Below are 25,274 nucleotides of genomic sequence, written 5' to 3' on the forward strand. Positions count from 1 at the left end.
GTTAAATTATATGAAGTTTCCATGGCTGTTAGCACTCTATCAGACCCTTCAACCCTTGTAAACCATACATTTATTTCCTCAACACAGTTGAAAACATCTAACAAAAATAGACTTGTCTGTTAAGATGACAGTCATTCTTCAGAAAAAATATCTTTAAAAGGACCACATATATTCTCCATTTCTTCTCTTCGAAAAATGAATTAAATCAGGCTCAACTATGCAGTTTTAAGGCATGTTTACACCTCATCTTTGGGGCTCTTCATTTAAAACTTTATGTAAGGAAAATGGTTTGTCATCAAGAATTAACCTTTAGGCTTGTCAAAAATTATGCAAAATGTTAAGAGCCAGCATAGATAATTTCTGTACTGGTTAGCCATTTAGTATGAAGGTAAAACCTACCCGACTGCCAATTGCTCTTCATTTCATCAAGTATGCTCAAATTTGCAGGGATGAAGAACCAGGAGGCCAGATGGTGACAGATAAGTTCCATGTTGACTGGGATTCCGTTCTTATTGACACTGATAATGTCATTGTAGCAAGATTTGATGGCAGAGGAAGTGGATTCCAGGGCCTGAAAGTTTTGCAGGAGATTCACAGAAGGATAGGGTCAATAGACGCAAAGGACCAAGTAGCAGCTGTAAAGTAAGTCAGTGCATGTCTTCCTGTTGCTTTCCATAACTGCAGACTCCGTGTGATGGGACTCATTAACTCACTCAGACGTGTTTGTGGGTCTACTAATTTTCTATGTTGAGCATGTAGCTTTCTTGCATTTTTCTCAAGTATCTATCACACTTAGGGGCACCATAAAAGAATAATCTTATTATCATCTGCAATTAGAATTTACTTTGGGTTTATGGAATTGTGAGAAGCACTTTACCACTATATTCCTGATTGACAGAAATCTACACTATCTAGCATGTCCACAACTAATTATGAATCTTCCTTTAAAATACTAATACTTTTTTGGAATGTTAGTTACAGTGTTTCTTTGTGTGTGTGTGTGTGTGTGTGTGTGTGTGTGTGTGTGATGTGTAGGTGAGTACAAGCTGATAAACAGATGTAGAGGTCAGAAGACAATTGGCAGGAGTTAGTTCTCTTTTTAAGTCATAAAGATTACATGTAGATCATCAGATTTTACATTATTACCTGTACCTACTAAGCTATCTCATCCACCCTTAGCTCTCATTCTTTAAATCTCAAGGTTACTATTACTATGGTGGCATGAAAGGTACAATAGGAAGGTCATTGCTGCTTAGTATACAAAGATCAGCCAGGCGTGTTGTAAGGAAACTATCTCTGTGGTTCATGGTACACCTGGAGATTCCACATCTGTAACAAGCTCACAAATGATGACAAACTACTGGACTGTAGCTTTGAGCAGAAGACTGTGAACTGTACAGGCCTTTTGTATAAGGAAAGCCTTTCTAGTAAAGTACTTCTACTGGTGTGTATGTGTGTGTGTGTGTGTGTGTGTGTGTGTGTGTGTGTGTGTAATGCTACCATCAAATGTGGGAATCAGAAGACAACCTCAGGTGTCCATCCTCACCTTTCACCTCATTTGAGACAGCATCTCTTGAGGTCACCCCTGTGGACACCAGGCCACCTTTCCCATGAACTTCTGGGAAGTTATTGTCTCTACCTCCTGTCTTGCTGAAGGAACTCTGGGATTGTAGGTGCACACTACGTTACCTGGTTTTATGAGGGTTCTAGGGATTTGCACTGAGGTCTTCATACTTCTGCCCACTGAGCCAATACTTCACCCCATAGTGAAGCATGTCTAAAGACTTTGGGGAGTGTTTATATTTGTCTATCTGTCTATAAGTCATAAGTTCAGACATGTGTTTGACTCAAAAATGTATAACAATGTATATTTATGTTTTTCTCACAGATATTTGTTGAAACTGCCATATATTGACTCCAAAAGATTAAGCATTTTTGGAAAGGTAAATAGAAACACTGAATATATTTTTCCATACACACACATATATGCATGCATTATGTATGTATAATTTCATGAGTCATTATACTTTACTTTTCTGTATGACCCTTTAAAATCACATAATTCATATTGTGTCTATTCACTTGCTTATTGGATGTCTATTTCTGAAGCATACAGTTGATGGCTGGTGTTAGAAATGAGCAGTATTTCTATGTATTTGGAGGAAGGTGTATATGCACATGAGTTTAGTCCCTGCAAAGTCCAGAGGGGCATCAGATCCCCCTGGGTATGAGGTTATAGGCCTTTGTGAGCCTACTGATTGAGTGCTGAATTCACGTCCTCAGCAGGAGCAGCAAGCACTCTCAGTGGTTAACCACTAAGCTGACATCTTTTCACCCTCAAACTTAAACTTTAAAACTTATTAGGCAATGTTTCATCATTAATGGTTACCTACATCCTGTGAAGCTTTTTCTTTTTTTATAGCTTAAGCAGGAAAGAGAGGACAGAACTCTTGCAAAGCATGGTCAGGATTTACACTTTTAATTTCCAGTAGCTACTCAGTTTGTTTCCTGACTTCTTGGCTCACTAAAGTCATCTTTAACACTGAAACTCAAAATATGTAATAGGAAGTTCCCAGAAATCCCTGGATTTATCCCTGGAGTTACCTGCTATGAGTTCTGATGCTTACCTTGTATGATCCTTTAATGAAAAGCACACTAATGGCAATACATTTTAATGTTTTAAAACACTATTTCCTATGAATCTTACACCGGCACTTTCATTTCCACTCTCCCAGGTCTCTTCTTTTATCATTTGTTTATTTGTGTGCATCTCTGTCTTAACCCCCTGTGTGTGTGTGTGTGTGAGCGTGCGCGCGCGTGCACGTGCACACACGCAAGCATGCGCATGTTGTATATACTGAGTTCAGAGGGTAATTTTGGGGAGCACTTCTTTATGCTTAATGTGTGGGTCCTGAGACTCAAGCTCAGTTCATCAGACTTTGATACAGACATCCTTATTCTCTACACAATTTCACTGGACATATTTATTGTTTTTTGTAGAATAATTTTGTGGGTTTTTTTACAGTTCTGAAGGATAGTGGTACAAAAGAAAGGTGGTGCATGGGTTGAGTTTCTGAGTCCTCCCACCTAGCTTGAAAAGGAATGTTCTTTTCTTTGTCTGGTGTCGGCTCAACAGCTAAAAATTAAAAACATTATTAAACAGCTTTACAGTAAATTACTTTGAGCATAAATAAAATATCTATAAGAATAGCCCTTAGCTAGTTTCTAAATCTTTTTGCCCTCCCATTAGAATATTATTTATAAGTGTACACACAGATATATACATACATGACAAATCTTTTCACTGTAATGTTAGCTCCTAGACATTATGTGTGATTTATTTAAATGTCCCTGTGAATGACTGCTTTCTCTATTATGTGCTAACTGGCTTGTTAGAATAATGAAAACATTTTAGCAGCTATGCATTTAACTGACCATGGTTTGTTCTTTTTTTTTCTCAGTAATTAGACTTGAGGCTTGGAACCATGGTAATTTAAATTATAGTCATTGGAACCTAACCTCAATCCACCTAAAAATATATTCATGGGTCTTTTATTTTACTCTTTAAAGCAAACATTCTTGTTGTGAAAGGTCACAAAACTCCTAAATCAAAACTTTTCTGAATTGTTTTCTTTTTAAAAAGTTTGATATGAATTTAACCTGCATGAAAAATGCGAGAATTTTATAAACATCATGCGAGAAAACAGCATTGCAATGATCACTTAGCAATACAAGGAATATGATTATTTATTCAAACCAATCCTGTGTACTCTATCTCCAGCACTTTCCACAGAGCTATGTGGAGAGCAGAAAAGACGGCTCCGCTTTATATAAAAATATGCACTACTCTTGCAAAGGAGCTGTGTTCATTTCCCACAACCCCCATCAGGAGGCTCACAATTGCTTATAACTCTTCCTGAAGGGGATCTGATGTCCTCTTCTGGCCTCGATGGGCACCTGAACTCACATGCATCCACCACCACAGCCACATATGCAAAACAATTTTAAAAGAGTTAAGTTTACTAATAATAAAACACACAAAGGTCACATTATTGAATTTCTAGTTGTTATAGAGAAATAAATGGAAGGTAAGCAACAAAATATCCAATGATATGAAGGAGAAATACAGTCAAAGATGGGTGATGAGAAGGGCAGTTTAATTTATATTTATTTATTACTGGTGTGTGTGTGTGTGTGTGTGTGTGTGTGTGTGTACATGCATGCACACATGCATGCCGTGAATGTGTAGAAGTCAGAGGACAGCTTGGTGGAGTCATTTTTTTATGAATCTATTTTTTTGTGAACTTAACAGATTTTATTGCTTCTAGAGTACATCCCTAAAAACTCTAGTAAATTTTTTAGACACATAGCCCTGCCCTGGAACTCACTATGTAGACCAGACTGGCCTTGACCTCGTAGAGATTTGCCTTACTTTGCCTCCTTAATACTGGGTTTATTTTTTTTATTTTATTTTATTTATTTATTTTTCTCATTTTTTTATTAAAAATTTCCATCTCCTCCCCTCCTCCTCCCCCTTCCCTCCCCTCCCTTCCACCCATACCCCCACTCCCTCTCTCTCCAAGGAGAAGTTGAAGTAACAACTTCCCACTAGGAGATCTTGAGGGGATGAGACCAAACAGTAAAAATCAAGGAACATGGCTTCCCAGGGCTGGTTTATGGTTAGAGTTAAGACTGACTATAAAACATATTAAACTTGACTTACAAATAGGAAACCGATGTTTACAGTTTTGCATCTCGTTATTTTTTAATTAATTTATTTATTAAAAACTTCCACTTACTCCCATTTCCCTCCCATTTCCCCCACTCCCGCTCCCTCTCCAGTCCTAAGATAAGTCAGGGTACCCTGCCCTGAGGGAAGTCCAAGGCCCTCCCTGTTCCAGCCAGGTCTAGGAAGGTGAGCATCCAAACAGACTAGGCTCCCAAAAAGCCAGTACATACAGTAGAGACAAATCCCAGTGCCATTATCATTGGCTTCTCAGTCAGCCCTCATTGTCAGCCACATTCAGAGAGTCCGGTTTGATCACACGCTCATTCAGTCCCAGTCGTGCTGGCCTTGGTGAGCTCCCATTAGATCAGTCACACCGTCTCAGTGGGTGGACGAACCCCTCACGGTCCTGACTTCCTTGCTCATGTTCTCCCTCCTTCTGCTCTTCATCTGGACCTTGGGAGCTCAGTTCAGTGCTCCAATGTGGGTCTCTGTATCTACCTTCATCCATCGCCAGATGAAGCTTCTATGGTGATATGCAAGATATTCATCAGTGTGGCTATGGGATAAGGCCAGTTCAGGCACCCTTTCCTCTGTTGCCCAAGGACCTAGCTGGAGACATCTCCTTGGACACCTGGGAACCCCTCTACAGCCAAGTCTCTTGCCAACCCTAAAATGGCTCCCTTAATTAAAATATCTTCTTCCCTGCTCCCATATCCACCCTTCCTCCATCTCAACCATCCCATTCCCCCAAGCTCTCTCCAATCCTCCCCTTCTCCCTTCTCTCTCCCCATTTTCCTGTTCTCCCACCCGACCCCCACCCATGTACTCCCAAATTTTGCTGGGCAATCTTGTCTACTTCCAATATCCAGAAGGATAAATATATGTTTTTCTTTGGGTTCACCTTCTTATTTGGCTTCTCAAGGATCATGAATTATAGGCTCAATGTCCTTTGCTTATGGCTAGAATCCACTTATGAGTGAGTACATACCATATTCATCATTTTGGGTATGGGTTATCTCACTCAGTAAAGTGTTTTCTATTTCCACCCATTTGCATGCAATATTCAAGATGCCATTGTTTTTTACCGCTGAGTAGAACTCTAAAGTGTATATGTGCCACACCTTCTTTATCCATTCTTCTATTGAGAAGCACCTAGGTTGTTTCCAGGTTCTGGCTATTACAAATAGTTGCATCTCGTTATTTACAAAAGAACTTCTTAAAGTTTTAAACCAGATCAAGCCATTTCTGGAGTTTGTGAAAATGCATTTAATCAGAGCTGAAAAATGCCTGAGTGAACAAAAATTTTGCCACATACACATGAGACTGTGAGTTCAAATTCCTACAACTCATTTAAAGTCAGATGCAGTAGCTCACACCTGTGACCACACTGTACCTACATAGAGGTTGCAGGTGGAGACAGGAAAATCCCCAGAAAGTCACAATGCATCTAGCCTGGCTTATTCAGCAGTGACTAGGAGTTGGAAGACTGATATTCAAAAATTTTCTCTGATCCCTGAATATGCACTATGGCACAAGAGCAACTGCACTATCACACAAACAACATAAGTGTGTGTGTGTGTGTGTGTGTGTGTGAGAGAGAGAGAGAGAGAGAGAGAGAGAGAGAGAGAGAGAGAGAGAGAGAGCGTGCATGTGTGGTGTGTGTTTGTGTGTCTATGTGTGTGTATGCATACATAGACACACACACATCATACACATATATAGAAAAAGATGTGAGGACTTAAAGAAACAGAATTAATGCAGATAGATACATGGTGATAAAATTTTGCTAATTCTGAAATGCCAAATTTTAAAAATACTTTTTAGTCATTATTTGAGAATTTAATGCATATGTACAATATATTTTAATCATGGTGAAGACCAGGAGTTAGGCAGATCCCAGGCAAACAAATAAACAGGGAAAGGATTTCATAGGTATATCAATGTATTTTTTACTTTAGTGCTTAAAATTGCCAATTTCCTGATTCTTCTATCTCCCCAAAACAAAGACTTGGTGCTCCCTTTCCAGGAGAACTATTCAGGAGGACTTTCAAATTTCTGGGGGTGGGGGTGGGGTGGTACTCTTCTGACAGAACCAATTAGCTTCCATTTCTTTGTCTGAATTAGCCAATCTCCCACAGTTATTTCTGGGGAAGAAAAGGAACCCACACCACTGTCATAATACACTATTTTGGATTTTGCAGAAAAACTTTAATTCCAAGTTTGGGTCCTCTATTAAAATTTCTGTGATTATAGCATTGGTTATAGGAAACCAAACACTGGCATGGTAGAAGCAGAGCATCCTGAACTGTTGAATGCTTTCCTCCCCATTGAAGGCAAACCACCTAGAGATCTAATTGGCTGCAGGCCAGTCTAAGGAGATGCAAACTCAGAATGTACTTGAAGTGTGAACTGTTTTGAAAATGAAGCCCAACACCTGCCCATCTAGCGAGAGCTCACATCTGACTCTCACTGCCGTCCACAGTCTGTTTTCCAACAGCTCTTTTAAGTTCAACTTTTGCCTCAGTGAATAAACATGAAGTGATTGAGAGGATGGTGAGCAATTATAATTTAATTCATCCTAATTCCTGTCAGTGTTGATTTTTCCCTTTAAAAACAGAAGTTATTTCTCTGAAATAAATCAAATTAAAGCAGCTTTTTAGATTTGATTTTTAAATTCCACAGTGTTCACTATCATTAAGTCTTAAAGATTATTTAGCTTCATTACATTCCAAATTTTCATATTAAAAAAAATAATGGAACACAGCTCCTCAGGAAGCAAGAAGCAAGGGATGTGTGCACCAGCTCTCAGGAGAAGCAAGGGATGTGTGCACAAGCTCTCAGGAGAAGAACCCTGGCTGGGACGTCTTGTCAACTTCTCATTAGATGGCTTGTTTGCTGCTGCTATTTGTTTCCTGCCTGTCTCATTCCAGGAGTCTAGGGAATTCTTCAGGAAAATAGGAAGACATTTCTGTTAGGCATTTTTATTGTGTTAGTATACCATAAGATCCCCCAACTCACTATGTCTAACAGGGGCTGGCCAGATGACTCAGAGGCAAAGGTGCTCGCCACCAAGCCTAATGATACCTAGGACCTACACGGTAAAAGGAAATAACTGACTCCTAAAATTTGGCCTTTGACCTTCGCATGCTCTAGCACAGTGGTGTGCATGTGAATGTACAAATACACACACACACACACACACACACACACACACACAGGCACACACACACACACACACACACACAGGCACCACATAATAAAAAAGTAATTTCCAACAGTATCACAAGCATACCCTTAAAGTTTGTTTAAAATGAAAAGTCTTAACATACTGGAATCCAATCTCTCAGGAATCTGAGGCAGGAGAATAATAGATTAGAGGCAGTTTAGGCAAATGAAATACTTGTGGGAAAGAATGAGAGAGAGAGAGAGAGAGAGAGAGAGAGAGAGAGAGAGAGAGAGAGAGAGTCCCTCCAGTCTACTGAATTAAACCATTACTGTAAAATGTTGTTAGGTGATTTTTTTTTTCCTGAATGATACTGCCATGTAGATTTAAAGTCTATATGCGATGACATGATGTCACGCATCTCCGTGACAAACTGATTCCTGTAGTGGGCAGTGAGAGCTGACATCATTGGTCCCTTCCTCCATGTTTGTTTGCTTTAGCTTTTGTGCAAAGCACAACTAAAATCTGCTCCTCTGTCAGGAGTCAAACCAACACATTTTGAGCTCATGGCCTCACATTGTGCAAACTTTTCATGATTTTGTTCCCATTCTCCCTATCAGGCACTTGTATCTTCTGCTCTGCTGATCTACCTCAGTTCTTGCACAGTCCCCATGCCATCCCTGCGCCTCCAATAAACACTGGTTAATTGCTTTTGTATATATAAATTAGAGCACCACAATCCTACTCTGTTCCTATTCCTTTTCTTCCTCCTCTTCTTCTCCAACATCTCTTTCATTTTCATCTGTGTCTTCTGCCTTCCTTTTTCCCTTTTCCTTTCTCTCTATTCTTTTTTCCTTTTCCTTTCTCTCTATTGTTTTTTCTTCTGCTTAATTCATGCCTTCCCCACTGGTGAGAGTTTCATCATGTAGGCCTCACCTCTTAATGATGCAGAAGGTAGATATCTTATCAACAGATTTCCCTGTAAATATAAATCTCTTACAACCAGAAAGATCCTGTATGTCCTATGTCTGGCAGATTTTCTTTTCTTATCTTCTTTGTGTAAGTGATAACTGTGCATGTTTCTGTGTGGAAGGGTGCATATGCTTGCAAATGTGTCCATGCATGGGGACAATTGTATCTGTTATTTCTCAGGCACCATCCACCTTGAGTTTTGAGACAAGGTCTCTGATTATCCTAGAACTCACCAAGTAAGCTAAGCTCATGGGCCAGCTAGTTCCAGGTATTCACCTGCCTCCACCGCCCAAACACAAAAATGTGAAGTGTGAACCACAATTCTCAGCTTTTTAGATTTTTAAAGTTGGATTTTGGAAGATCAAGCTTAGGACCAAAAGCTTGCATGGAAAACACTTTACTACATGTGCTATAAGTACAACATCTGTCTGTATTTCTCAAAATTACCACCTCAAATCATCCTTATCCGAAGGAGGATTATTCATCCCATGACAGCAGATTCTGTTCTCTTAGAGTCAGACTTTGGAGTGACAGGCCCTTAGTCCCTGCAAGGCAATTGCAAGCAGAGTATATAGTTTGTTCTGTATTTTTAGTGTTTTATTCTCCTTTCATAATTGAATGTAACCACCATTATTATTGAGTATTCAATTAAAATACATACCAAATTGTCCTAAAATGATATATAAAAGATACTTTATTTCGAATTATTTGGAGCATTTCCCAGATACATGGTGTAAAATTGTGACTTTTTGTGATATATAATTAATTTCATATTTTACTTAGTTATTTAAAAAGCCTGTTGCATAAATTTTTAAACAGCTGTTGAATCCTCATAAGTACACAGTGATTTTTTTTTGCATTCCATTCTACACTCAGAGACACGGGGATATGTGCATTATTAAACAGCAATCAAAAGGTACAAATATCGTTAGGAATCATTATTATAATTTTTCTTTTGCTCAGGGGTACGGGGGCTATATTGCAGCAATGATCCTAAAGTCAGATGAGAAGCTTTTCAAATGTGGAGCCATGGTTGCCCCCATCTCAGACATGAGGTTGTATGGTGAGTATGTCCTAGACAGTCCTAATCTAAGGTATTGATTGGTGGAAAGCAAAATCCCAATGCAGAAAAACTCAATTGAGCTCATTTATCATGTGTTATTAAAGCCAGTTGTGAGTTATCACCTCCCTGATGCAATTGATTTTACCAGAGCATGACAATTACATTTGAAGTACATGAATAAATAATGAAACAGGGTTCAATTTGCTTCTTCTAATGTTGTTTTCTTTTTCTTTTGGTGGCAGCCTCGGCTTTCTCTGAGCGTTACCTTGGCATGCCATCAAAGGAAGAAAGCACTTACCAGGTAACTAAGACGAAAATAACAAAAAGCAAAGGTCACATTTTTGTTATGATGATTAGGTTGAATTTCTTCCATTTGGGTCTCTCCACACATACAAATACTTGTGTTTTACTTTCAGGCCTCCAGTGTACTGCATAACATTCATGGTCTAAAAGAAGAAAATATATTAATAATTCACGGAACTGCTGATAGTAAGTATTGTATTTGCCGCTTCTATCTGATGGGAGTTATCCTGTTACAAAGGGACACATCTTACATGTAGGACTTGTTTCCAGAGGGTTCTGTGAAGCTACTGAACAAGAGTACAGGAAGTAACATGGAGAATGAGATGTCTGGCAGGAAGTGGGAAGGAAATAAGGTAGTACTCTCCATATCACCTTCTGATATGATAGGGAAACTTGACTTCTGATCTTCCATTCATGTAGACAGCAGCTACTGGCCATTTACAACCAAAGACCATATTGTGACTAGCGTTGACTAGGAAACAAAAAATAATTGATGTCAAGATGTGGTTCCATCAGGGCTCAGATCAATGAATGTGGTATATGTGTGTGAGGATGTATGATTGTGTAGATTTATGCCTCCATGTTTGCATATGTGTATGTATGTATCCTTTAGTTAAAATTAGCTTAGGAGCTATGAAGTCTAAGAGTCACGTGTTAATCTGGGCTCCGACCTGAAATATAAAAAGATGCACAGGAAAACAGTAATTAATGGGCTCCAAACCAAGCAGCTCATGGCTGGTACCCATAATCCTTTTGTTTTACTATGCAACAAACTTCTCATCACAATGTAAAATTTATAAAAGAGAAAAAGAAAGCAAACCTGGTGCAGCCTACATAGGGACCCTTCTCTTGACAACTCTTCTAAAAATCCACAATTATCACATATTGGGCAATGTATTCAGAAAATGATTTAGTTAATAGAAGCATTGCATGATGCATGTCTACAGAGAGCACCATGCTTCTAAAGGATGCCATAGTGTTAATACCGTCCACATATGTCAATAGCAGTCATGGGAAGTCGCTAATTGTTAACAATGTGTCAGAAAAGTGCACTACAGCACTTAGCAATGTCTTGTTTGTTCTGCAAAAAAATGCTGTCCTACAGAGCTACCATTTTCACACCTAGTCTATTAGAGAAATAAGTGTTGGGAAAGCAGGACTTTACATGGAGATTTGTTCTGTTACTGCAGTTCTTATCCACTTCACTCTGAAACCTGAGCCAACTGAACCAATAATAGAGAAAGTGAGATGATTTTATCTCTAGATACCACCCTGCAATTTTTCAGTATTCTTTGAAATCCATTTACTAAGTGTCTTAGTTAGGGCTTTTATTGCTGTGAAGAGACACCATGACCACAGCCACGCTTAAAAAGAAAACATTAAATTGGGGTGGCTCACTTACAGCTTCAGAGGTTTAACCGTTACCATCATGATGGGAAGTTTGGCAGCATGCATGCACATGTGGTGCTAAAGTAGTAGCTGAAAGTCCTACATCTTGCAGGCACCAGGAAGTTGACCGAAACACTAGGTGGTATCCTGAGCATAGGAAACCTCAAGGTCTTCCCCCCACGGTGACCATATTTCCTCTAATAAGGCCATACTCATTCTAATAAAGTCACACCTCCTAATAGTGCCACTTCCTGAGATTGTGGAGGCCAATTACATTCCAACCATCTCGTTAAGTTGCTGATATTACTGTAAACAAGTTTCCTGTTTGATTCAGTTTCAGACCAAGTGCTTCATATACCTCATGTTATATAGCGGTTCAGAGGGATGTGGCCATGTCTGTGCACAGAGTTCATGTGCACACATGTCCACATTGATTCACCACAAAGCTCATAGAGAAGCTGACTTGTGGGTGTTTGATGACATTCTTTTATTTATTTAATTAACATTTTTTTTCATTTATTTTCATACCAACTCTAGTTTTTCCCTCCGTCCTCTCCTCCTGTTCCCTCCCATGGTCCCCCTGCCTCCCATCTACCCCTTCCTCACCCACTCCTTCTCTGTCTCCATTTAGAAAGGGCCAGGCCTCCCATGGGCTTGAACAAAGCATGGCACATCAAATTGAGGCAGGATCAAGCTTCCCCCTGCATCAAGGCTGGGCAAGTAATTCAGCATGAGGACCAGGTTCCCGAAAGACAGCTAAGCATCAATGACAGGTCCTGATCTCACCACTGGGAACCGTACAAACAGACTAGCTATTATTGTTGCCCAGAAAAACAATAAATCCATCCATTTATTCAGTCAAACTTTATTGTCCCATTTAGTCCTTTGAAGGAGACAAATAGAATACAACAGACTTTACACTGAAATCAAAACAGAAAAGAATCAATTGCAAAGTTGTTGGGGAGGGTAGTTCAGTGAGGACCTAAGCTTGGATAAGCTTGGATCCTAGAATCCAAATAAAGCCCCACACCGTGGTGCACACCTGTAATCATAGTGTTCCTAAGGAGAGATCGGAGGAGGAGACAAGAAGGAGAGGATAGGAGACTACAAGCTGGCTACCAGGTAGCCTCGTATGCCCAGTGTAAAATGAGAGACTCTGTCTCAAATCAGTTGAAAAACAAGGACTGACACTCAAGGTTGTCCTCTTGTCTCTGTACATGAGCCCATACTCACACATCACACATATTCTCTCTCTCTCCTCCCTCCCTGCCTCTCTCTCCTGCCCTCCCTCTCACTCCTGACATAATAATTCATTTGCATGCTCATCTTTTCAGCCATATCTAAATGTAAACATGATAGAGTCCTTTTCATATATCTTTCCTTCCATCCTCCAAAATATATGAATTATATGAGATTGTTTTACCTCAAGCATTGCCCATATAAATCTATATTCATAGTCACAAGCATATACTAAGCAAGTTACAGTTATTTAGAATTGGTGATGTTTTTCTTATTAATTATAATAGAAAATTGTTCAGAAAGATCTTAAGCATATTTAAGATGAATGACTATTTGGAGCTGTCTAACCTCTGCTGTATAGAAATATCACTCACCACCATAAAACAAGAGCCTAGGGAGGCTCAGACCACTGATAAGGCTGCCCTAGTTTGACAAAGACAGATACAAAATATTAGCTTAAAGTTATTTATAGAAATCTAAGTATATGTATAGAGTGAAATGAATAGCCTAGGCAGAATAAAGGCAAACTGTAGCACAGGAAGATTTGAGTGGCAGGTCTAAGCTTTAGTAACTAGCTCAGACAAAGCCATTACTAAATACAGAGCTTCTGAGATGTGTATTCCAAAGCTTAGAGACTTTCCATTCAGACAGAAGGAAGATAGAGGGAAAAGAGAAAAAAACGGTTTTGTCTGAATCAAATATTTAACACTGAATAATGAATGACATACTCTATCTTCTCAACATGGGACATTCAGTTCTAGTATGAGAGTTTAATCACAGTTATTCATTTAGTTACATATTGTGTGTATATGTATGTGTGCCCATGCTTACAAAAGCATGTGTTTGGGATCAGAGGACAACTTTTGGAAGTCTGTTCTCTCCACCACTTATGGGTCCCAGTAATGGATTTCAAGTTGTCAGGCTTCCTGCCTAGCACCCTTTTCTGCTGCGTCATCTCATTGCCACCCATCACTCCTAATTTAAAATAATAATACAGTGCCAATGTTTATGAATTTCTAGGTTCTAGAAATCCTCAAGTATGTATATGAAGATAGTTCACTGTGTTCATGGCAGGCAAGACACACATTACCTTCAGTGTTTAGAAAGAACTAAATATATAATTAGTTAAAAAATAAATTATCTCATGCAAAATATACCTAAATGACCTCATACAGAATTTGGCAGGTGCTCTCTTGTGTACACTCCAGATTTTGGATTCTTTAGAATTCAAGTAAAGAGTAAAGCCCAGGTATGGTGGTGTATGCTTATAATCTCAGTGTAGGCAAGATGCTGGGCAAAGACAAGTGGATAAAGGGAACCTGCTGGCCAGCTAAGTTAGCTTATTTGTCAAAGTCCCTGGCCATTGAGAGACCATGTCTCAAATAAACAGTTGAAGGAATTTGAGTACTTACTTCCAGAGTGGTTCCCTGACTTCCAAACACACTCGGAAATGTGCATATGCACACCCCCTCACAGGAGCAATCACAAAAATATACACATATGCAAAGACTACCAATGAATACTTAAATTCACCTTAGTAATAGCCCCTGTGTTCGTGCTCTGTTTTATGATGTGAAATGAGACACTGCCATTTTACCTAACAGCTTTCTAGTTAAAATTAATGATGGGTCTTCCAAGTGAATAATGTATGCAAGATACTTATGCTCTTTGGAAAATATATTAAAAGTTTCTAGTTCTAATGGATTCATTTCTTTCAAATTTCATAATTTAATATTTTTGCAGCAAAAGTTCATTTCCAACATTCAGCAGAATTGATCAAGCATCTGATAAAAGCTGGGGTGAATTATACTCTGCAGGTAAGCCGTCATTATGGAAAAGGCTTCTCATCTCAGGGTTACATCAGGGTGCTGGAGCTCTCAGTGTGACTTTGTGTCTGTGGCAAGGAAACATCACATTACAAGAGCTCCTGGAAAAGTAAAACAGCTCTTGAAAAATGGGGGGGGGGGCCTGTGTGTGCATGTGCCTATTCTGTGCCTGCATGCATACGTGTATGTGTGTGTATGTGTGTGTGTGTGTGTGTGTGTGTGTGTGTGTGTTTCTGTGAGCCACACGACATGTGTGGATGTTGGAGGACCAAAGAACAAATATCAAATACTGTAGCTTCATGTACATCACCCAGATGATATAATGACATGACATGTATTTCATAGGGCTTGATAGGACATGTCCCTGTGTCCTCACTGGGTAATGTCCTTAGAACTGATTTCTCTGGCTGGTTCTGTTCACTGCCTCTTCCTTCACAAGGCTTTCTGTGTTTTCTTTATCTCTAAACTAACTTCTGGGTTCTCCATTGGCTTCACTTTATCACCTTAGCCATTATCCTCATAGGGGTTGGCTAAATAGCTAACACAGACTGACCAGTCATTCTCCTTGGTAACCTGGAGGTCTTCATGACTCCATAACTCTCCACAGGAGCAAAATTAGAAACCCATAGCCAACCCTAAGGTCCCAACTAGTGAGTGGTGGTTGGGCCTGTTTGAGCCACAGTTGAACCTTCTCATTTGATGAATAATTTTAGGGGTTTATCCCAGGAAAACAAGTGCCAAGAAGGCTCTGTGTGAAGTCACCATACCCTGGTGCATTTTCTCAAGAAAACTCTCTAAGAGTTTACTTTTTACGTCTCTGAACCTGCTATAGCAAAAAATCTTTTCACTTTCTGACATGCCCTCAAGGCAAGTGAAGGGATCCTACCCTCCTACAGAGACAGGGAATTCTAACCTCCTTTGCATGTTGCATTTCAACTTCTTAGACCTGTCTTAAAGAAGTATATCGCCTTTACTGTAAAACTGACCAGAAAATGTATGGACATTTTTAAGTTGCATAAAAAACTGATACATATTGCAAATTCTCTCAAGCAAACACTTTACAGGTCTGGACCTTGTATTCCAGAAGTTACATGTTTAGTCAAGCAGACTACAATATTTAGGCCACAGTAGTCAAGAAGAAAGAGGAAGAGTCTACTATTTTGGCCAACAAGCTTTAATTTAAACGGATTTTTGTTTTGTCTTGGTGAGAAAGGTTCCTGAAAGGAACAGTGTCTTCTCCTAAAATTCTGCTGCTGATATCAACTTCTGTCTTTAGTCATTTTTCTACCACTGTGAAGAGACACATGACCAAGGCAACGCTTATAAAAGAAAGCATTTAATTGAGGGCTTGCGCTTAGTTTCAGAGGTTAATACCTTATCATCATGGTGAAGAACATAGCATCATGCAGGCAGACATGATGCTACAGAAGTAGCTGAGAATTCCATAACCCGATCAACAGCCAGCAGAAAGAGAGAAACTAACTGGGCCTTTGAAATCTCAAAGCCCACCCCTAATGACACACTTTCTACACCAAGGTCACACTTCCTAGTCCTTCTCTTCCTTTCAAATAATATCACTTCCTAGTGACTATGCATTCAAATATATGAGCCTATGGTGGTCATTTTTATTTAAACTATGACACGAGGAGTCTAACAAGGGTTTAGACTCTCAAGTCAAAATAGAGACCCTTCTCACAGGTTTCAGAGAAAAGAGAAATGTGCAAAACTATATGGCTGATGGGTATCCCTTAGTACCTGCTTGAAATAAGGTTATTTCTGTTTCCTATGTCCCAGTAGAAATGGGAAAGTTTCAGCCTTTCAGCTAACATGTGTCGATCCAACCAGATTTAGATTCTTTAGAGAACTTAGAAAACTTCCTTTGGGGAAGTGAATGTTAAAAACTTGCAGGCAATCATAGGAAGGTTAATGTAGAGAGAGAAAGAGGCAGCTGCAGGTAGACCCTACCTCTGGAAAACCCTAACCCAACCTAACAGTTACTTGATTTCACCTTTTTCTTTAATGTCAGGTCTATCCAGATGAAGGATATCATGTTTCCGATAAGAGCAAGCATCATTTCTACAGCACAATCCTCAGATTCTTCAGTGATTGTCTAAAGGAAGAAATATCTGTGCTGCCTCCAGAACCAGAAGAAGATGAATAACAGACCCTACTAGACAGTGCTGAAGGGGTTATGGAGGCTCAATGAAACCGAACCAAGGGACTGTCATGTTGTAGATGCTCCAGAATTCCAAGGAGAGTTTGAGGAGATGGAACTGGAACAGCACACTCAGAAAGTGAACTAGAACTTGCAGACAGACGTCCTCATCTACTGTGCTGCCAAGGGTGCAGAAGGTGTTTCATTGTAATGGGAAGTTTCAAGGGTTGGTTTCCTGGGAAAAAATTAGTTTCACATTAAAGTAGGAATAGTGCATGTTTCCTTCCGTTATCCCCTTTTGTTCTGTGACTAGTTACCCTCACTTTGATTTCAATGGCCACAATCACCTTTGCATAAAGTGCATAACATACCATCAGTATCATAGTCCCTGATCTTTGATGGCTGAGCTGCAATCTAACATGTTAATGTATCTTTATAATAAGTGCAATTCTCTCATTGTCTATTATTATGCTTAAGAAAATATTCAGTTAATAAACAAAAAGCAGAGTATTTTACATAAAGTTCTGTTTTTAAAAAGGCATTATTAAATGAGTCAAGACTATGTAGAAATATGGATCTCAGCACCTTCCAAAGTCAGGCAGTTGTCAGTAGATAGAATACCTTTAAATCAACACACACGAGTGTATGTCTCACAATATAATATATATATACACGCACGTGTGCATATGCAGACAGTGAGTCAATCTTTATATGTTACTCATGCTACAAAGGGTAAACTTTAATGAACTAGAATGGATAATCTTATAAGGCTGCAATGTGGACACTTCGTTGAATGAGCCAAATATGATGAGACCCTTTTGTTTCCAGTTCAGATTCTAGCGATTGCTTTCCTATAAATGTTTGGGTTGTGTTTGCTATTGTTTTTAGTGGTTAATAGTTTTCTAGTTGCAGTTTACTTTTTTGAATATGATATCTTGTCACATGTAAATTAGATACTTAAATATTAAATTATAGTTTCTGATAAAGAAATTTTGTTAAACAAATTCAATGCCACTGAGTGGCATTTTGCTCTCTTGGTGGAGAAAGCTTTTTTAAAAACTCAGACCTTCAACTTCCAGCTCCCAGTGCAGTAAAGTCAATTCTCATTTTTGTTATAGAAACAAAAATCTGAATTATTTCATTTTTTTCCAGAGTCAACTTAGTATTTCATACCTGCTCGATTCATCTGTTGCTGTTTAATTAAGCCCTTGTGATAATTATTAGAAGTGAAATCTTTTTTATTCATTGCCCCCCCCCAAATTTACAAATAGCAGTATGTGGTGTTTCATTGGAATGGAAGGCACACGGGTACCAAATCCTCCGATGTGTCTGTCAGCTTGCAGCAGTAAGTGAGAATGGTAAACAAGACTAACTGTGAGGAATTTCAGTCAGAGAAGGCAATGGTGGGGACTGAAGCCGGAGTGTGTTCTCAGTCCACTTGAGGCATCATCCAGGAGATGTTTCAGAGTCTCAAGCCAAACTCTGAGAAGATCCAAGAAGTCTAATGTATGTTCACAGCTTGAGATCTGTTTTTAAAGGGGAAGCTGGGTTACCATGTCCTCTGAAAACCAGGAAGGGAATTTTAAAAGCCAAGAATGTGTCCAGTCACCCTCTGCTTCTTCAGCGAAGCAACCCAAAAGATTCTGAGATGTGGTCCTGGGACTCTGAGGCCAGATCTCTCACTTTTCTCCTCAGTGCTTTGGAATTGTATCTTCTCTGCTCCATTAGATTAAATTTAATATGGAAAGATGCCCTCTCCAGAAAGACCGATTTTAGGTCTTTTCCAAGGCTAGTGAACACATTTTTTAAACAAAAAAGGTTGTAATGTTTCCAAGGAAAGTTTTGCCTATTTTATTAAAGTGGGAGTTTCTTTCTAGGCTGATTTGAAGTCCAACAGAAGCTTTTTAATCAATATTTTAGATTTCAACCACTAGAGATTTTTATGATGCAAATAATTATGTTGTCTGAAAGATGTGGTTTATTGAATGTCTATTTGAGTAACATTTAAAAAGTGTTTACCTTTACTGTTCATCATTTCTCTTGTTTATGGTTATTATCAATGTTTATCTATTTTTGATTAATTTAATACAGTTTGTAATGTGAAAGTTGCTTGTCTGGGACCACTTTCACCTCACAGTACCGATGGATCTCAAACAAAAACATGATGTTTAATAGGAACATGGAAAGTTGTCCTTTCTGTGATTTTGGGGGCTCCCAGGACTGGGCCATACCACACAAAGGAAATACCAGTGTCTTCTATTTTGTGTCATGGAACTATGGAACTGGATACGACCTTTATGCTTTGGCCTCGGTTGCTTTCCAATGATTTTTAATGCATAATTCCAAATTCTGAGAGTTTCCTGAGACTTGAAAGGCAAACATCCCACATGATAATTTTTCCTTAATATTAAAGTAAAGCTACAAAAGAAACTAACAGTTCTATAGTGAGAGACATCAGGAGTATTAACTCAAATATGAACACAACCTTTTGAAACTCCTTTGAAAGAAAATTTGCTTCTCTCACTTCCATTTAGAGCATTTCTTACTCAGTAAATAGGGATCAACGAGAAGTGTCTTGGTGTCTCTTCTATTGCTATGATAAATTACAATCACCATAAGCAACTTAGGAAGCAAAGGCTTATTTTGGCTTCCTTCCACATGTCAGGGAAGATATGGTTGTAGGAGTACTGAGATCTGGCCAGCTGTCACAAAGCAGAGGGAAAACAAGAAGTGAGACAAGGCTAAAACCGTCCAATGTACCCTCGGTGCAGTACTTTCTCAAGCAAGGCTCTGCCTCCACAAGGTTCTATAGATCCACTCCCTCCCCCTAAACACTGCTGCAAACTGAGATCAAGTGTTCAAACATGGGAGCCTGGAGGGAACATTTGACATTCAAGCTACAAAAAGAAGGCTATGTTATTCTGTTGTTCTCTAAAGAGTGAAAAGATGGGGTACTGTTCAAAGCATGGGTCTCAGAAGCCTGTGAGGATGCTTCAGCTCAACACAGACACTCCCATTAAGGATCTTGTTTACAGAGTTATAAGAATGAGATGTCTTGAGCTCTGGTTAGTTACCACGTGGAGAATTTTCCAATCCATTGTCCTTCGGGTGAGACTTAGGCCTTGATTTCTGCCAGGTAGAGCATTAGTTGAGCCATTCCCATCCCCACTTCTGATGACTTTAAAATGAGAGTTACAAGACTAGAGAAATACTGCATGGGTTAAGAACACTTGGTCCTTTGGTGGAGGATCCAGGTACCCACTCTGGGGCTTACAACAGCCTGTAATTTCAGTTCCAGCTGATTTGATTTGACATCCTCTTCTGGTCTTTGCAGGAACCTTCATGCACATGGGGCACCTACAGAAAAAACAGGTACACACACACATATAAAACACACACACACATATATATACTTTATATATATATATATATATTATATATATATTTTATATATATAATATATGTGTGTGTGTGTGTGTGTGTGTGTGTGTGTGTGTGTTCCTGTCATGTCTTGGGTCCAGTGGGCACATAATATCTATTTCAGAATCATGTTCTTTGATCTGACAACCTTTGGTTCTTGTAGCAATCAACATTTCATAAGTATGATCTGATCTCTACATTCTGGTTTGAGAATTCACTAACAAAAATGATGCTGCTAGAGCCCATACTCATTAGTGGCACATCAACTACTTACATGCAGGTCTAGCTCCTCCATTGAAATCCAGTCTTGAAAGCTCCTCCTGAACATGTGATGTATAGTTCTGGGAAGGCTTCCTGGACTCCCATTGACCACAGCTTCACATTCGTCTCTTTCCTCCTTTTCTCATTCTTCTCAGTCTTCAATCTTTCTTCTTAGCATTGCTTTCTAAAATTAACTACACTCGTATCAGCTGTTGACAAAGGACCTACTTTCCGGAGGAAGTCTGTTTTCCACAAGACCTTATTCTGTGAATATGATGAAATAAGGAGATAACATGAAAATAAAACTAGTTTCTTTCTTCCTTCCCTTCTTGGTAAAGAGTCTAATGTCATATTATATCATGTTGCTTTACTTTACGTTGTGTTATATTGTGTTCTGAGACAGCATCTTGTAGTAGCCATGGTAGACTTGGAACTAACAACATAGACTGGGCTGGCCTTAAACTCACAGGGATTCACCTGCTTCTACCTGCCTACTATGTATGCCTCCATGTTCAACTTGAACTATGGTTTCTTTCCAGATTTGAATATGCTGCTGTCTCTATTTAAAATTTATATAAATTGCCAACTATATGCCAAGCAATTTCAACATGGCCTGAGATCTTGGTATTCCCACATAATACATAAAGAAACCAGGTTTATATGAAGTTTGTAACTCACCCATAACTATGTATCTAAGAAGTAAACAGGTTAGGTCACAGCTGCAGTCAACTGAGAAGCTTATGTCATGACTGCTCTTCTTTGCATTGCTACTAAGTCAATATGAAAAGAGTAAAGATGTGTTCAACCCATCTGAGTCACAATGCTAAATATCTGAGATTATAGTCCTGGGTATTTTTTTTGAATAGCTTACCATTTTTACTTCCACTAGTCAGGCTAGTGCTGAGGTGTGTTTGGAATTGTCTGAGTGAATTCACTAATGTCAAGAGGACATGTACATTATAATATTGACATGTTTGGTGAGGGCTGAAGGGATAAGGAGATGGCCCAGAGAATCAGAAGTACTTACCTAGAAAGCTTGAGGATCTTCAGCACCCATGTAAAGAAATAAACTGGGTAGTCAACCTTTGTAGTCCCAGGACTGGAGAGAAAGAGTCAGGCACATGGTTGCAGTCATACAGCCTGGCAGAATGGGAATGTGTGAACAATAGTCAAAACTAAGACACTCTTTCCTAGAATGAAGTTGTAGAGAGACAGAGGAACATACCTAAAGCCAACTTCTGGCCTCCACACACATGAAACTGGTGGTGGTGGTGGTGGTGGTGGTGGTAGTGGAAGACTCTTAACTTTTAAACTGGAGATATACAAGATTTATTCCCTACTTGTGAACTTAGGCTCAAATAGCCATGACTGTATTCCAGAGAGGACATTAGTGAGTACTCTTGTGCATACGTTATTCCAAGTTTATTCCATAGCCATACAAGGGTATATCCATAGTTTGAAGAAGATTTTTTTGTTGATAAAAGACCCAGGCTTTTAAACGTGAAAATCTCACACCATTTTTATGCTACACATCCAGGAAGCAGATTCTGGTGCTTAGAGTCAGAGCAGACTCAAACAAACTTGAATTGCCTCCCATAGTCAACCACTGAAGGAAAATGATTTGTTTCACCACTGATTTGATCACTGTTGATCAGATGAACAAAAATTTAATTCATTTTGCAAAATTTTAGAAATTTTTAGAAGAAAATACAACATTTCTCAAGGCACATTGGATAATGCACTGGCCACATACATGGGAACAACTCTCTGAAAGACACATAAAGTTAGACACAGTAGCATAAAACTGTAGTTGCATAGCTTTCTGTGATGATTAGGAGATGGAGGCAGGAGAAACCAAGAAATCCCTGGCCCTATTCACCTGCCAAACACAGTGGAAAACACGATACTCGATCTAAAACACGGTGGTAGTCAAGGACCAGTGTGTCGTCATGTCCTCTTACTCCATACACCTGCACATGCAAACATAGACATACTACAAATACGCACACACAAATAAAATAAATTATTTCAAAGACCAGACAAACAGTTTTGAAAGGATCATATTCAAGTTCAGTTTTGATACTTTGTACTCTATAATACCAGTGAACTTCCCATGAGCTTACAGAGGTAAAGGAGCCCACTGACATAGCTGTAAAGTGGATAGGAATGTCTGGGTTGACTACCACTCCTGTCCAGTTCGGTTAGACTTAGTGTTGCTAACCTTGAAGTTACAGTCCATATCCATCCTGTAGTTTCGGATTTGGTCACACATTCTCAGAAGCCCAATTAATAGGGAGAAAATGCAGAAAGGGGAGATTTACTTAATGCGGTCATACTGGGACAAAAAACAAAGAGACCCTGACACTCTCTAATCCATCTTCAGTTTACAGTTTACACAAAGGAACAAGGGTAATCACCTTCTAAATCGTCCCTGTCAATGTGGGATGCATCCCACCATTGAACCAACATTGTCTGGGCTTCAGTCTCATCCTGTAAGATGGTCTGACAAGTTCTTAGCCCTTCCTTCTTTTGTACCACATGTCCGTCCTCTGGCTGTTACAATGCTTCAGCCTTCTTCTCCCAGCATAAGATCTTGGGACAATTCAAGTTTCTCTGGTTAACTATTTTAACAATATAATCAACAGAGGGATACAAGTGTCTCTTTAGAATACCTTCATTTTCTGCCAACCTGGTTACACTAGCACTATTTTAGCTACTTGACATAAGTTTAGTGTGAGAAAGCAGGCTTTCTCCCCCCCCCCCCCCGGAAGCTTCATTCACCTTCGTTCCCAATAAAGGCTATTTGCCACATGAGCTCAAACATGTGAAGTTTGAAGCAGTGATCTCTGATAAAAAGAATCAAGAGTCAGAGGGGTTAAACAATTCCTCAGTAGTATCATACAGTCCAACAATAGGACTGGAAAATGAAGTCAGTTTGTGATGCCTCTGAGTCTGGTCACAGTTTTTGGTTGGATTCTGAATTCACAGCATCTGTCATTAGGTTGGGTTAAACTGTGGAATCACTGGCTCTTCATAAAGAGCTATCATTTGACATTTTCCAAGCTACAAGTAAACAGACATAAATTCAAAGTGTTTTAAATTCCTGTGACTAGGCAGATGCATGACTGCCTTCTGAAAATTTGTCCCATTTGCCAACTCTCAGGCATGACCCTGTAGGAAACAGAATCAGAATTATTGCACAATCACCAAGTTGAGAAGTATCAGGTGGAGAATGTGAGGAGGGCACTGATGAGGACTGTCCTTTTTGGTAAGACATTTATTAAAAGAATTATTAATGTCAATGCCATGGGCAAACAAACAGAGAGACAGCAACTTAGCAGGGGTTCTGATGAGAGTTCTAGCCACAGGAAGAATGGAGATGCTTTCTTATAAGTCTCAGAGAAAGCATTATGTTTCTACAACACGAGCATGTAGACAAACTGTCCCTGATTCTTGGGTCACATGAAGAGGTGAAGTCATTACAGAAAAAGCGTAACTCTGAGGATGGACCCCCATCATAGCCCTCTGATATCCTAAGGAGTCTAGCAACCCAAAGCTTGTCAGCATTCTTGGTTCTTCATTCTTCCAGAATCCAGACACCCGGGACATGTTTTTATAGGCTCAGAAACAGGCTGTTGACACAATGTCTACCTCTTCCTGTAGCAGCAAGGAACCTAGCATCAGCTGTGAGGACAAAGAGAGAAAGGGTTGAAGAAAGGTTTGACTGGAACAATGCCTGCTCTTGGATTGCAACAAGTGATTTTACACATTAAAATTTGAGAAACATTGGCTTAAATAAATCGTTAAGGCATCACAAGAGAGTTCAAGGTGGATGTTTTGAGGACAGGTTTAAGAGAACAATGGCACAGTGAATGCTGACCAGCCTTCTGCTCCTTCCCCACTTCAGCTTTGGTCTGTTGTTTAGCCTCCAAATATTGTGACATCATTATGTTTTCGCCAAACAACATCAAAGGCTTCTTACATGATAGCATTCAAGTATATTTAATGAAGAGGTGCTTTCCTTTTGCTTATAATTCTTTTCAAAAGCAGAAATCTCTTCATAACCTTTGGTTCAGGTTTGGTTACAAATACTCAACTCAGATTGGGGAATTATCTTTCTAGACCTACAGTCTCTTACCCGAAAGTCACAAAGCAAGAAGGATAGGAGATTAAAATGAAGATAGAAAAGGAGAGGCATGGAAATCAACGATCTGATCTGTATGGGTGTTTTGTGTGTGGAGGAAAACCTCAAGCTATTGGACAGTAAACATGGAATATTTTTATACATGAGCCTTCTCTTGAAGGTATATCTCTATCCCCCACCACAAGAAGATTCTTAAATTCCTTCCAGTTCTTTATTCCTGGGAATCAGTACCCACTTCCCCATTGGCATATTATCTTCATCACTGACGTGTTATTCAGGGCAAGCAGGTAGCTTTGAAATTTGATTGCTGCATTATCGGTCCCTTTCTGCAGGCTTTATTTGATCTAACAAGATTTATGATGCCTTGATTATCTCCATATGGTTTGAATTTTTAGGCACACCATTAATTCTCCTGATTGATGGGTTGTAGAAGGCTTATACCAATAGGGGAAAAAAGGCCTGGCAATGAAGCACAGGTAACAGGACTTCCCCATTCATATGCACTTTTAGTGAGTGTGATTCTCATTATATCTCAACATCTGTCCTTTAGGATGCTGTGATCTTTGTGGTGTAATTGGATTTTGAGCCCTTGGGGAGAAGAACGTGTCAA

At 39.3% G+C, this 25,274-nt stretch overlaps 1 protein-coding gene across 1 annotated transcript in view; it reads left to right on the top strand.

Moving 5' to 3' along the window:
* Positions 1-16,845, top strand: part of Dpp10 (dipeptidyl peptidase like 10) — a 717,576-nt gene extending 700,731 nt beyond the window's left edge. The window contains exons 20-26 of the mRNA XM_038349339.1: positions 448-642; positions 1,889-1,943; positions 9,828-9,927; positions 10,170-10,228; positions 10,344-10,416; positions 14,602-14,675; positions 16,711-16,845. Of these exons, the coding sequence (XP_038205267.1) occupies positions 448-642; positions 1,889-1,943; positions 9,828-9,927; positions 10,170-10,228; positions 10,344-10,416; positions 14,602-14,675; positions 16,711-16,845 (691 nt within the window). The remainder of the gene's footprint in view (positions 1-447; positions 643-1,888; positions 1,944-9,827; positions 9,928-10,169; positions 10,229-10,343; positions 10,417-14,601; positions 14,676-16,710) is intronic.
* The last annotated feature ends 8,429 nt before the right edge of the window (positions 16,846-25,274 follow it).

The sequence above is a fragment of the Arvicola amphibius genome, chromosome 12, assembly GCF_903992535.2.
Source record: "Arvicola amphibius chromosome 12, mArvAmp1.2, whole genome shotgun sequence".
Taxonomy (NCBI): domain Eukaryota; kingdom Metazoa; phylum Chordata; class Mammalia; order Rodentia; family Cricetidae; genus Arvicola; species Arvicola amphibius.